Genomic DNA, 15,262 nt, shown 5'->3' with positions numbered 1-15,262 from the left:
AGCCCGCAGTGTCCGGTAGCATGCCACGATTTCTTCGTCAGACCCTGGGAATCCCACGTCGCAAAATAAACACGGCCGCGCTGCTAATCGCCAGTTCGGAGGAAACAAAACAGCGCTGCGCTCGGGGATCTGGGCAAAATCAGCCCTCCCTCCTCCCGCTCCTTCGCCGCCGCCCTCCCTTCCTCGCGCCGCTCGGGTTCGCTCCGCTCAGCTCAGCGCAGCGCAGCGCAGCTCCGCGGCCGCCAAGCCGAGGCGGGCACGGTCTCCGAGTCGCCGACGCCAGCTCCCGAGCTCCGCCAGGTCGCGCCTTCGTCGGGACCACTTCGGGCAGGAGTCGCGTGGCGAAGGCCGGCGGCCGCGGCACAAAGTTGGGGGCCGCAAGGATGAGGCTGTCCCCGGCGCCCCTGAGGCTGAGCCGGACCCCCGCGCTGCTGGCCCTGGCGCTGCCCCTGGCCGCGGCGCTGGCCTTCTCCGACGAGACCCTGGACAAAGTGCCCAAGTCAGAGGGCTACTGCAGCCGGATCCTGCGCGCCCAGGGCACGCGGCGCGAGGGCTACACCGAGTTCAGCCTCCGCGTGGAGGGCGACCCCGACTTCTACAAGCCGGGAACCAGCTACCGCGGTAAGTGGCCGCCCGGCGTGGCGTGGGGAGTGCGGGACCCGGTCCCCGGAGGGCGCCGACCGCCCGGTGCCGGAGGAGGGCGCGCGGTCTCCAGCCGCGCGGCGCCGGTGCAACCCCGCAAGGGCCCTTCTGTCTTGGCTACCCTCGGCCCTTGTAGCCGCCAGCTCCGCGCGAATCATAAGCCAGTGTCCGGGACCGTCGCGGGGGCCGCAGCCAGGAGAGGCAGCCCGGGTCTCCGACGCGTGGTTCCTAGGCGGGGGATGTAACGGAGCCACGCGTCACGCCGGCCTGACTGCAAGGGAGGCTTGCTTCTCCTCCGGCCGTCTGCGGGAGGGAAGTAAGCCCGTTTTGCTCCAAATCGGTCTGGAGGGGACCCAGGCTTCTCTTGGTCAGGTCCCAGGCAAGGCAGCGACTGCAGCTTCCCTGCTCCGTCCCTGAAGGAGAGGGTACCCGCTTCTCAAAGACCGGTCCTGGGCGGGACGGACACTCCGGCTTCCCTGGATAGGTCCCTTCAGGAAAAGGAACTTTGGCTTCTCCCTAACCGGTCGCGATGCGCGGGAAGGAGGGGCAGGGACAGCCTGAAGCTCCTCGAAAGGGTCCTTGGAAAGAACCCCAAATTATTCTCTCACGGTCCCAGACGAGATAGAGGATCTTGGGTTTCCGGAACAGATTCCCAGTGGGGACAGGGTCCTCAAAGAGCTCTGGGTAGGCTCCGAGCTGGAAGGGGAAGTGAATGAAGATGGAAAGAGAAGCCCCGATGCCCGAGGCCTGCTCCCTGGAGGCCGGAGAACTTTGGCTCAGGCACCCGGAGGCTCTGCCACCCAGGGATGTCGTTCCTACGCTGCTCGGCTAAGAGCGGGGTTTCGGGAGCTCAGGGAGGAGGTGTCCAAGCAGGTGAGCGCCTCCTGGGCGGGACAGGCAGCTCGACCAGCACCGACCTGAAGACCCCTGACTGTCCCCACGGCCCGCCACCTCGCTCCGCAGCAGGGTCATCTCCCCAGACATCGTTTCCTCTTGCAACAGCAGCCGCTTTTCGGGTGGGGGACAGGTAACCAGGAAGGGAAGGGAGCCTGTCTCGCCTCACTTAGGGTCCCACCAGGGAGCGTGTCCCCTCACCCCCGCCCCTTCATAAGTCAGCTCTGGTGCTAAGCAGGTTGGAGTGGGTCATTGGGGCGCCTGATGTGGCAAATGGGCTCCCAGCTGCTGTACTTTTCTCCCCGCCTTCCCAGTTCCCCAGAGAGCCTTGGACGGAAGCGGTGGGAGCAACACAGGAGAAAGTTGGGGGCAGTGTCAGCGGGCGCCAGGGCCACCCTTCTTGGAGCTTTTTTCCCGTTTTCCTGGGTTTTTGTCCCCGACTTTCTCCACCCAGGAGCTACTCAGAGCCTGCTCCTAGGTGCCCTTGGCGCCTTGGCGTGCTGAGCACTTGGCGAGGAACAGTCTGACCCCGGCGCGTAGCTCCGCGGGATCCTGGGTACTCCACAAAGAAAGATTCCGGGCGAACATCCCGCCCAGCCCGGGAGGGAGAGCGCGGGTTGGCACCGCCGTGGCTGGAGCGAGCCGCGCCGACGGGCGGCGACTGCCACTCGGTGGAGCTGGGAAGCGGCCGATCCTCCCTCTGAACCACAGGGAAGCGGGTGTGACCTCACTGGCCTATTCAGCCCTCCCCAAAACTGAAGACCTGGGTTCACAGGGGAAACTGCCACCGCTCCACGTAGCAGAGAAAAAAGTGGCTCTGGAGTCCAACAGACTCGGGTTTAGTAGCTGTGTAACCTTGGGCAAGTCATTTAATTTCTCTGCACCTATTTCCTGCTGGGAAAAAAAAAAGCTGTTTATCCATCCTCTCTTGGTAGTGGTAGGGAGTAAATGAGTTTACAAAGGTCAGTGTGTGTGCTTGAGCTAAAACAGGTGCCTAATTAATACGCGTAAGAGTTGAATGTGAGACCTTTATTGGTTTACTAATGGAGGTATATTCTTGATCAGATTTTTGTTTCTGAAGGGTGTATGTGCGTTTGAAAGTAGATTTCCTCAGCTCCCCTTTAGTCCATTCATCTAGTAGTGAATGGTGGTTATTTGGGTCCTCATGAATTAATTGAATGAAGGAATGAGATATTTCTTCATTATCAGGAGCCTTGCCTAAGACTCTTCCTAATGCAAGCCCAGGAAAATTTTTTCAGTGACTTATGCTAGTCTGGGGTTCAGGCCAAGTGTACCCAGCTTTTCACACTAATCTTCTGCGTTTTAGTTGAGTATTGACAGCTGGTGGCCCTATCACTGAGAAGGAGGCACATCTGGTATTCACGTGGCCAAAGAGGTTTCAGAACTATCTAAAAGTCCAGGGCCTGCAGGTGGGAACTTTTGTTAAATTAATTCATGGGACTTGATAGGGAGGGTCCTGGACTTTCACCCTACAGACTACTCCTGCCTAAACAGCCTTCTGGACTTTGACACCCCGACTCAGTTCATAGATTGGGCAATCATCTTTTCTCCCTTCTTATGGCTAAGAGACCTTGAAAGAGATCTTGCAGGAACCATGGTGAGGTTTTCCAAGTAAATATTCTGCAATTAGCAAACCTGATTCCGCCACTCAAAGTTTGAAAGAAAGGGTGCTGGCCTAGTTTGTGACATTTTCTGTTGGCTTCTTCTTTCTTAGAATAATTATGTTAAAGTAACTCTAACACATTCTGCTCATTGTACTGACTTAGGGCCGTGAAGTTGGCATTCTCCTGGTGTTCTATTTGCTTTGTAATTTTTTCCTGAATTAGGATTCCTCACAATCCTTGGAATTAACGACTTGTTTTCCTGCCTCAAATTTTTGTCCACAGTTCATCCCCAAGTAGCTTCTTTTCTTTGTGCCTGCTGTCTAAGCATAGTCTTTAGGTACTCTAGACTGGAATAAAATGGTCACTGTTAAAAAAATACTGAAACATGAGGTTTCCTCCCCAAAACCTGAATCCAGTTGAGATCATTATTTGGTCTTTTCCAAATTGTTAGTATTATATTGACTTCTTTTTCTCTTCCACCACTTCTCTCTACTCTCCCTCCCTCTCCCCATAATCTCCCCTCCCTCCAACAGCAATAATTGTGCTTTAGAAAGCTCTGAAAGGCCTGCTCTGTTTCTGACCAGGGCCTCCTTTGAAAAGGAGATTACAGTGATTAAAAATAACAAGTTGAGGATCTCAAGGGGCTTCCCTTATATAGGAGGACAATTTGCAGGACCAGCCTTTCCCAGATCACAATTTCAAGCCAAATAGAAGAAAATCCACTGAAATATTCAAGAATTGATTGAAAATAAAAGAGGCTGTTTTGTATTACTGAAGGTCTGTTTATTAGGAAAATAAAGTTAGACTCTGGCTAATGAGAATGGCGTTTCCTAGATGTTCTTTAAAGGGACATTTCAAGGAACTTGATGGGAAAAGAATGTCCAGTAGAGGTTTCAAAAGCTGGTCCAACTTCAAGCATAATTGGGGGTTTTTCCTAAAGCTGCATGACTTTCTCTTTCTTTGTCCCAAACTGAGACAGACACACACTGACCACAGGAGTAGACACCTCAGCCTGGTGGGAAACACATAGGCTTTGATGTTGGGTGGGTTGGTTTCAGTCTTGCTTGGTCACGTGTTCACTGTATGCTCTCAGGAAGCCACTTCACCTCTCTTAGCCAAAACTTCTCCATCTATAAAATCAGGGTTTTTTTTTTTCCCATCATTCCTGTGAAAATTAGAAATAATTCATGTCAAAAGAAATTGTCACACAGTGGTTGCTTAAAAAAAAAGTTATGTGATGATTATTTTGGAAATAGAAAAATACTTAGCAGCAAAGCCCTGGCTAAGATACTGTGTTAAGTTCTTCTTACTCATCTCCCTTATTCCTCATAGTACTTTGAGGCAGTTTATTGTCATTATTATTTTATGAATGAGAAGACTAAGACTCAGAGAGGTTTAGTTCCTTACCCATGGTCACACAGATAATAATCAGTGGAATCAGAATACAATCTTAGGTCTAAATCTGTGCTCTTAACCAGTCTTCTGTGCTGACTCAGTGAAATTAGTTGGGAGTAGAATGAAATTTACTCAGCTACCCTCAGCCTTCTGGATACTGAGGCTTCCTTCAAGGAAAACAGAACAACAAATCAAGTTAATAACTGGCATGTCTCAGGACACAAAGTAATATAAAGTGATAAATCCTTATTCATATTTGCCTTTTCTCTTATTGGCTTCAGTGTTACATTTTCCCATAAACCAGAGGATTCATTTAGAAACGTGAAGAACCTTGTTAGTCTTCGGCCAATTCCTTTTGTTTGTGGGGAAACAAAAACAAATTGAGTAGGCAAAACAACAACAAAGGCAGAAAGAAAAGAAAAAAGAAAAAACAGATTCGACCGTTGTTTTATTTTTATGTACAGCTGTTATATAACCATGCCTGTAAAATTACATGTTTGGAAAGGACACACTTAGGATCCGAGAAATGTATACTAGACGAGGCCTTTTATATAAACTATTCCCTGTATGGTGGAGTTTTTAAAAACATAAGTGCTGCTGCTGATATTATAATTAAGCCACCCCTCCTACTTCTCTTCCCTTTTTTGCACTATTCCCCATTTTTTTATTATGTAACTATTTTTTAACCATTACTACTTTTAATAAATATTTAGTTTAAACTGAAAATAAAAATTAGAAGATGCATACATAGCTAATGTTTAATGGTTGTGGAAATTGTTTATTGCTCTGAGTTTCAGGAAATAAAAGAAACAAAAACATACAGGCTGAGCATGGTGGCTCACACCTGTAATCCCAGCACTTTGGGAGGCCAAGACAGGTGGCTCATGAGGTCAGAAGTTCGAGACCAGACTGACCAACATGGTGAAACCCTGTCTCTACTAAAAATACAAAAATCAGTTGAACATGGTAGTGCATACCCGTAATCCCAGCTACTCAGGAGGTGGAGGCAAGATAATTGCTTGAACCCAGGAAGTGAGGTTGCAGTGAGCCAAGATCACACCACTGCAGTCCAGCCTGGGCAACAGAGTGAGACCCTGTCTCAAAAAAGAGAAAAAAATACAAAAAAAAAGCATATTAAAATGAAATTTCTCCAGGTTTAAAACTTGAGTACATCCCCATACACAAGTAAGCTGTTTCATTACAGCTGACTCTTTCAACTGCAACAAGAAGCTATAATCACTGATATGTTCATCACTATGGGCTGGTATATCAGGAACTTTTCACTCTCACACTCTCTACTTGCTTGTTATACAGACTGTCAGATATAGGTCAATATCAGGTACAGGCTAAACTCATGTTACTAACAGAACTCAAAACACGGTGTTTTAAGCAAGAGGTAAATGGGAGACCCAACATGATAGGAGTCTTTGCTCCATAAGCCCATCCAGGAACCAGGCACCTCCTACCTTGTTCCCCTGCCATCTTCTCGCACTCTGCTGTCCAATAGGTGGCTACTTAGCCATGTGTGGCTATGAAGTACTTGAAATGTGGCTATTCTGAATTGAGACGTGCTGTAAGTATAAAATACACAGTGATTGTTGAAAATTTAGTATAAAAAGTGAACTTCTCATTAATAATTTATGTATTGATTACATATTAAAATAATTGTAGATATTAAGTAAAATATACTAGTTAAAATCAATTTTGCCTGTTTTTCACTTATTTTTAATGGTGTTAACATATAAAATTAATTTCATTTGGCTTGAGCTTATTTCTCCTAAACAGCACTGTTTTAGGGTATTATTCTCCTTGGCATGGTTACAACCGAGGAGAACCTCTGCTCATCTGTACTCAGTCGGCATGCAGGGGACTGGGGGGAGAGGAAGTAGAGGACAGCAGCTTTCTTTTAATGATGTGACCCAGAAACTGCACCCAACACTTCTAAACATACTCCATTGGCAAAAATTTAGTCATGTGGCCATACCTAGCTGCAAGGGAGGCTGGGAAATACAGCATTTAGCTGATTAGCCATGTGCCCAGCTAAAACTTGAGGGAGGATTTATTTTTCAAAAGAATGAAACAGTAAATTTGTGGGGGCCACATATTTTCATGCATAGTCATGTAAAAACACAGTATGTCTTATTCTCTCACTCAGTGAGAGGTCATCTAGGTAAATCAACTTGACAACATATAAACTGATGTTCCTGCTAAATATCAGCAGAGGAAGCCAGATGTGGCTCACACCTGTAACCTTAACACTTTGGGAGGCTAAGACAGGTGGACTGCTTAAGCCCTAGAGTTCAAGATCAGCCTGGGCAATATGGCAAACACCCAACTCTACAAAAAAATACAAAAATTAGCAGACTGTGGTGTCTCATGCCTGTAGACATAGCTACTCAGGAGGCTGAGGCAGGAGGATCTCTTGAGCCAGGGAAGTTGAGGCTGCAGTGAGCGAAGATTGTGCCACTATACCCACCCTGGGCGACAAAGTAAGACCCTGTGTCAAAAGAAAAAAAGAAGGAGAAAAGAAAGAGCAGGGGCAGGAGTGCTGGGGTGTGAATGTGCATGTATTGTGGCCTCTTTTGTCTCATTCTTTTTTCTCAGTAAAAGAGGAAGCAGCAAAGAACGAAAGGAATGAGGGTAAAGTAAATAAACAAGATAGCAAAGGGGTGGTGTGGGAAGATAAAAAGAAAAATGAAAGCCCATTGGCGTATACATTCAGAATGACAATGAAAGAAAATGTTTGAGTATAACAGAGTCCTATTAAGATGGGACTAGAGGGCTAGATTCAAGAAGAGCCATGGAAAGCAAAAATCACATAAGTCAAAATTACTCCTTTGAAATTATACATAAAATATAACCTAGATGCCAGCTTCAATCTAGCCTTATCTAAACACCCTACCCCCGATATTTTTGTAAGTGGAGAATAGAAATGAATTGGCATGTCTCAATAAGTCTAGCACTTCTATTTTCCCTCCAGCATTGAAAGAGATCAGTGTTTCCTCAGTTGCGTAGTAGATAAGCCCTTGGTTTGCTCTGACATGCAAGTACAAAATCCCCATCATATGATGGAGTGAGGGAGCTGAGAGGCTCATGCCATGCTCACTCAGGCATGTGCATGCATTGAATGGAGTGGCAAGTGGTCCAAGTCATTTAAAGCATTACTTTCTCTGTCTCTCTTTTTCTCCTCCAATAGCTTGCAATTGTGTTTGATTTTTACCAAATGCACCTCTCTTGGAGCATCTACAGTGTCAGGAAGCTTGCTATATCATATAAAAAGCTTTTTGTGATGTTTGCCAGCTCTTGCTGGTATAAAATGCCCCACTTTTACAGGATGTTTTGACAGAGCTGGAGTTGGGGTGCAGATAGGACAGAGCAAGGAGTTAAGTGAGATCATCTGAAGTCCTTTGTGAGGTCTATGTAGAGCAAGCTTCTACCTTTCAGAGAAATATTCAAAACTTCCATGAAATATTCAGGAGAACTTAAACAGGGGACCTACCCACATCTACTGATTTGCTTGAGGCTAGGAGACCCGTGGGAAATAACTTGAACCCTTTCTACAGTTGTGGTTGAGATATTTGCAAATATGTCTCATAGACTGAGTCTCATAAAACAGGGAAGGGTTCCAAGAACAAGTCACCATGTATGGGGCAGGAATGTAGGAAAGTGGGCCGAGTCACAGCAGGATGTATGAACCAAGTGCTACAGGAAGCTGCTGCTCCTCCTCCTCCTCCTCCTTCTCCTCCTCCTCCTCCTCCTCCTTCTCCTTCTCTTCTTCTCTTCTTCTCCTTCACCTCCGCCTAATCCCTGCCTCCTTGAAACAGCGACACTGTCCTTTGAATTTTCCAAACACACTAAGCTCATTCTTTCCCCAGGGCCTTCGTCCTTGCTCTTCTTCATGCCTGGCATGGTTGTCCCTAGATCTTTACCTGACCAACTCCTTGTCTTTTAAGGGAATCTCTTTAAAGAGGCTTCTCTAACTACCAATTTATGTTTCCCATCACTTTCGCCTGACTTTGTTTTCTTCATAGCCTTAAACACTCTCAGAAATTCTCTCATTTATCAACTGCCTCCTACAGCTAGAATACAAGCTTTATGAGAGCAAAGACTTTGTCTTTCTTATTTGCCATTTTATCTTCAATTCCCAGAACAGTGCCTGGGCATAGCAGGCATTAAATCATTATTCATTGAAAAAAAAAATGAAGTATCATTAAAGCCCCAAGAACTCTGGTGTGAGCTCTCTCTCTAAGAGAGCTGGATGGAGGAAGGGGAAGGTGTTCTTCTCTCAGCCAGAGAGAAAGGTGAGCACCCAAGGGATGGCAGACAGGAGACAAGGAGCTCCAGGTGGTAGCAGCAGAGGGTAAGGATGCCCAGTGCCACAGGTGCATCGGCAGGAGGCTGAGGGCAGATGGCCTGTGTCCAGGGTGCAGACCATTGGGAGGGAAGAGAGAGCAGTTGTGTGCATAGTGGAAGCAGGGACCCTGCTGCTGCGGCCTGAAAAGCAGAGCAATAGCAGGCAAAAGGGCAGAGGCAGGGGGCTGCCAACCTCAGAAACTGGCTCTGAGAAACTGGCTCTGAGTATCTGGAGAAGTAGGGCTGAGAGGATTATTGAGCCATCAAACCCAGACACCAATTATTAAAGCGACTTTCCCTGGAACCAGCACATTGCGGAGTCATTTGTAGTTATTTCCAAACCTACTTATGCCTTTGGAGAGTGCAAAAACTAAAATAAAATTTAATTTTAAAAAACTTCCTGGGCCCCACCCTAACAAAAGCCTGGATCCTGGGACTCTTATATTCTTCTTCTTCTTCTTTCTTTTAATCTTTTAAAGCAAAATGATCACCACCTCTCCTAGCCCCAGCCCCAGCCTCCCACACACTCCAGCACCTGGTCACATCATTGCCCTATCCTGTTACTATGGGACACACTCATTTAGGGACCAGTGGAATGTCTTCAGAGCCAACATGACTGCAGCATTTTCTGCTTGGCAGTAGGGTCATGGGATAAGAGAACCATGAGTTTTCTTTAGGTGGCCACACTCACAGGCTGGTGACGCTTGAGCCAGGGCTGACTTAGTTGTACTTTTCTGCCACCAAAGTCTGCCTCCCATAGAACTTTCACACATCTGTCCAAGGTTCTTTCCTTTGGAATCATGCAAAATAAGGTCTCTCCTGGGCCATATGAGACGTTTGTGAATAAACAGTTGTTAAGGCTTCCCTTCTGACTACAATGCCCCATTTCTTTAACCTTTCTTTTTAGGTTGCAGTTGCTTGCTCCCTTTTACTTTGTGCTCCAGATATGGTCTGTTGCCGGCAGGACACGACACAACGATTATCTCCTTGTCCTGAACATTGTGCTTGTGTGAAGAACGCCAGGTCTTGTGTTTGCTATTTTGGCAGCTGTGCTGTAGTCTGGAATCACACTGAACTTGCAGCCAACTCAAATTCTTGCAATTTTCCGGAAGGCCTGCTGCCCTCTTTAACCTAGACTGGTGAAAATGGACCTTGAACATAAAATTTGACATGGTTTCTCATTCGATTTAATCCAGCATGTTTGGATTCACCCTTGTGGCTGTCAACCATTTGTGAATCTGTATTTGGTCACCAAGTGACTTACTCACATAACCTAATTTTGGATTATCCACAGTGTTGATAAGCAGGTCTCCTAAGTCTTTATCAATGAAGTTGATAAGAATATTGAGCAAGTCAGAGCCCAGGATAGAGCCCTCTTACATTCCTTAGAGTCTTTCCCTAAAGCTGATAGTTAGCTAAATAGTTTTGAAATCAACAGATCTGCTGTCATCCCAATGACATTTACATTCCAACTGCCACCCCACCATAAGGCACCTCAGTTTAGTCATGAATACTGTTTCCTTAGCCTGCTGGTGATTCTTATAGTTTAGGCAGGATGTTTTCTTCCTTTGCTTCAAAATTAGTCAAGACTCTTTCCACTGCGAGTGATAGGAACAAAGTCAACCTAACTAAAGCAGAAAAGGGAATACGCTGATTCCCATATTTGGAAAGTCTAGAGGTGGCTCTTGCTTCAGGCATAAATAAGTCTAGTGACTCAAATGGGGTCATTCCATTTCTCTCTTTCCCCTTCCCTCTTTTGCTCTCTATCCTTTTTGTCCCTCTCTTCTACCTTCTCTCTCTTGCTCTTTCCATCCTCAATCTCTTGGCTGTGTTTTGTTCTCACTTTTTCTTACTACAGATAAACTTTCTCCAAATGACAGGGAGGATAGCTGCCAGCTTTTTCACTTTCAGTAAAAAGCCTCTTAGCTCATCCTGTGACTAAAAAGCCCCTTTGCTTCTAACTACAAACTGAAACATCCCAGGGAAGATTGTGATTAGTCCAGGGTGGGTCACATGCCCAGGGCAATGGCATGGAAATAGACTGGATCTGGGTCACAGTCACTTTTGTGACTTGATATTTGAGGAGGGAAGGGAAACTGTGATTGGAAGCCCCAGTAACCAGAGTAGGGGCAGCAGTGGGGCTCCCCCAGAACTTCCTGCCCTCATCCACATTCCTAGCTACGTTCTCTAGGCTGATGTATCTCTACCTCCCCAGGGGCATCCTTCCCTTTATTCCTCTTGCTATCCACATGTTGTTCAGCTCAGGACCCATTCATCTGGCTCTGAGCTGCTCCATGATGAGGTCACACAGGGGGGAAAGGATTAACTTTTATTGAGCTGCTGCAACGCGCTTCATTGCATTATCTCCTTGAATCCTCATGACAAATCCAGGAGATGATAATTATGATCCTTATTTCACAGAGGAGACTGATTTATTTTTTAATGTATTTTATTGATTTAGCAAACGTTTGTATATACTTTCCATTGCCAATTCATTAATTGTCATGATGACAACAGTAGGTAAATACTATTAAATATTACTGCTGTTTTACAGGTAAGGACATATAAACAAGGAGAGCTTGAGTAACTTGCCCAAAATTACACATAATAAGCAGGGAAATTTGAACTAAGTCTGTTAGCTACCTCTGTTAGAGAAAAATGGCCCTTACAAATTTAAATACGTATGATCTTCAGTTTGAGTGGGAGAGACTTCATCTCTGCCTGGGGATGCTGAGAGCACTGGCTGAAGAAGGCCATCCAGGGGAACAGCATAACCCAACCTCACCATCTTCACCTACTCACATTTGAATTACCAGTCTTGCCTTCCAATCTTCCAAGCCATCACCAGCAAATCTTTTCTTGCCTGATCCTGGCTAGGTGGCCTAAATTATTATACCAATTTTTAAAATAGAAATATATGAGTTCCAGCTTCTCAGAGCTCTGGAAGTTGTGCAGAGTAGGAAGGGGAGCACCGTGGCTTACTTAATACCCAACAGTCTTTACCATGTTGTAAGTTAAGGCAGAAGCTGAAGTGCATGTGGTTGAAGTGTGTAGCATGAAGACTGGGGCATTTCAGTAACACATAGCAGGTGGACGGCAGGGGCTGGCCATAGGATGGAGCTGGGACCCAGGATCTTCTCATTGAGGTTGGGTTTCTGTTAATAATTCTGAAATCCAAGAGGCAGAGTGTGGAAGAAGATAGAACTGGACAAGATCCAATGAGGGTACCAGGCATAGAAGATGAATTTGGGTAATAGTTTATCAGAGTCTTTGTTAGAAGATTGATACACCAACATTTGAAGGCCCCAGAAAGCTATTTGGGAATTAGGTAGGGAAAGTGTACCCAAAGATGGAAAGAACTCTTCCTTGGGTCAGGATTTGAGGCCAGGCTCCAGTGTGAAATATCAGTCTTCATATAAACAAGGCAGGCCTTTGTCACTTATGTGGCTTTTAGGGCAAAGCTGTAATTCAATAATCATACAGCCTCCAGCCTGATCTTCTTAAACCATAAGCCTGAATATGAAATTTCCTAGCTCACACCCTTCAGTACTGCCTCATCCCCCCACACTCTTTAGCAAGGCATTGAAGGCCTTCAATTATCTTCCCCCTGCTTATCTTCCTCACCTAGCCTTTTGCCACACCTTCCCTTTCAGCATGCAACTTATGAAATACAGAATTCATAAGTTCTGGTTCATAAATACAGAATTAGTTCTGGTTTCCAGGGCCAAGACTGGCCCATCACGCCTTTCCACTACATGGGATGCTGTTGCTTCTCTTGTCCACTGGACAAACTCCTAGCCATCATCCAACTTGCAGCGCAAATACTACCTCCTCCTTGAAGCCTCTTCAGATTCACCCAGGTAGACACAGATGTCCTGTCCTCTGCAACCCCAGAACACATTGTTCATACCTCCATAACACACATTACATGTGTAATTGACTGTGTGCTCCTGGAGAGCAGAGGCCATGTCTTTTTTACTCTGTGTCTCCAGGGATGTAGCACTGAGCTGGTGTAGACCAAATGCTCAATAAAGATAAAAGGATGAAGGAGGTTGACATATTGCTCAAGGTAACCTATGGGAACTTTGGAGAAGGGACCAGAATAGGAATGAGAAAACTACACATTTAAGACAAATAAAACCTTTTTTTATTCATTCAACAAGTATTTATTGAGCATTTGCTATGTATAAAGAGGTATGCTAGATAATAAAGATGCAGTGGAGTTCAAGACTACTTGTTTCTGCTCTCAGAGATTACAGGTTATTAGGGGAGATAAGCATTTAACAAATAGTTTCATAAACATATTGAACTAAAATTGGGTGAGAGCTATTCCAGAAAAGTAAAGAGGTGTGTGGGGGTGGGAGGGGCAGGGGCAGGGAAGTCCTCTTAGGGCACTCTATTTTGAGTGTGATAGGATGTAGGAAGCCTTGGTTTATTATAAGGACTTACCCAAATCTCCTCATGACATGAATTTGTAAGAATTGTCCCCAAAGACAATTCTTTCCATTGGAATCCTCCCAGTGGTCCTTTGTTGGCACCTACTAGAGTTTTTCTTTGGAGGTTCAATCATTGTCCCTGAGGACCAGCTCTTTGAAACACATTGTTGGGTAATCAGCCTAGTGAGCATCATGATCTTTTATCATCATAATCACCATTTTCTTCATCATCTTCACCCCCAACATCACCATCACCATTCACCACCATTACTATCAACATCCTCACCACTACCACCATCATTATCGCCATCATTCCTTACAATTCCTGAAGACTTCACATGTGCCAGGCGCTGGGCTAAATAGTTAACTCTACATTCTTATAAAAAAGGCAATATCATCAACCTCTTTTTAAAAATGAGGAACTAGGGAGATTAAGTAATTTACCAGAGGTCACATAAGTGGTAGCTCTGGGATTCTGATCTTAAATCTTTGCTCTTAATCAGTTCCCTGTATGTACTCACAGATGGCTTTGAATGGAATTCCTTTTTTTTAATCCTCCATAAGCATTTTTCTTTAATTTCTTGGATCTCTTAATAGTGTCTCAGGGGAGGCAATTGGGAGGAGTCATTAGAGAGAATTTTCTATTATTTACTGCCAAGTAGTCATTTTAGGTTATTACTGAGACTCAGAACACACTGCACATTTGTGTCTTTCAGAAGGAAGTTGTATAATGAGGTTCTCTGGAAGGATAGAGTCTCCTCTCTTCCTTCAAATTATACTGTGTAACAACATTATCACCAGTGATAATTATGCATTAAAACCCCACACTGAGTTCAGCCTCCAGAGCCTCCATCTCGTGTGTTATATTTAATAGTGTAGAGTACAACCCTAGTTTTCTAGAACCTACAGGAATGCAGCATTCTGGGAAGCTGAGTTTATGATTAGCCCTTTAATCACACTGCACAGATGTACAAAAGTTTGGATATTTATCATTCAAAAACATTGTTTAAGAATCTTTTAATCAAAATATAACTTACATAAGGAAAAGTTTATAAATCATAGAGTGTGGTGAATTAGCACGTGTTGAATATACTAGTGTAACCAGAACCCATATCAAGAAACAAACCATGACTAGCCCTCCCGCAGCATCCCCGTGCCACCTCCAAGCTGCACTCCCTCCCTTTCCTGTACGTGTGACTACTGTCCGACCTGTAGCACCGTGAATTACTTTGCCTGTTTTTGAACTATATGTAAATATATATAAATGTAATCATACCATTTGTATTCTCTTGTGCTTGTCTTCTGTCACTTGGGATTACCTTTGTGAGATTTATCCCTGTTGTATGTGGCGGTATGGGTTCATTTTCATGACTATGAGGCATTTGGCTATGTGAATATGCCACAATTTATATACCTGTTCTAGGGCTGTTGGGCATTTGAGTATTTCCACTTGGATGCTACTACAAATAATGTTACTATGAATATGCTTATAAGTATCTTTGGTGTACATATATATGCATTTCTGTTGATTTAAGATGGTATTGCTGGGTTATAGGATAAGAGTATGTTCAGCTTTAGTAAACACTTCTAAAGAATTTAGCAGTAAAATTGCTAATTTTCACTTCCATCAACAATGTTGAAAGTTCAGTTAACATCGCTAGATACTGTTAATTCTTTTAAATTTAGCCAAACTGGTAGATATACAGTACTATTTCACTGTAGGTTTAATTTTTATTTCCCCTGTTGACTAATGAGGTTGAGAGCCTTTTCATATGTTTATTGGCCATTGGGCACCTTCTTTTGTGAAGTATTAGTTTGTGCATTTGTCTTTTTTTTTCTCCTGTTGGGCTGTCTTTTTCTTATTAATCTGAAAGAGTTTTTTATATATTTTGAATAAAAGTCAGTTTCTGGTTATAT

At 44.8% G+C, this 15,262-nt stretch overlaps 1 protein-coding gene across 3 annotated transcripts in view; it reads left to right on the top strand.

Moving 5' to 3' along the window:
• Positions 1–219: 219 nt before the first annotated feature.
• SPON1 (spondin 1) overlaps positions 220–15,262 on the top strand; it is a 290,944-nt gene continuing 275,901 nt past the window's right edge. The window contains exon 1 of one of the 3 annotated variants that reach the window (XM_012456606.3): positions 220–621. In XM_012456606.3, coding sequence (XP_012312029.2) covers positions 384–621 — 238 coding nt within the window. In that variant the 5' untranslated portion in view covers positions 220–383. Of the gene's footprint in view, positions 622–1,217; positions 1,516–15,262 lie in introns of those variants that run through there. The other 2 variants (XM_064365153.1, XM_064365154.1) reach the window with 2 other exon arrangements.

This window comes from Aotus nancymaae, unplaced genomic scaffold (assembly GCF_030222135.1).
Source record: "Aotus nancymaae isolate 86718 unplaced genomic scaffold, 86718_ANA_hifiasm-v0.15.2.pri h1tg000059l, whole genome shotgun sequence".
In the NCBI taxonomy this organism is placed as follows: Eukaryota; Metazoa; Chordata; class Mammalia; order Primates; family Aotidae; genus Aotus; species Aotus nancymaae.
This window is presented reverse-complemented; position numbering and strand designations above follow the sequence as displayed.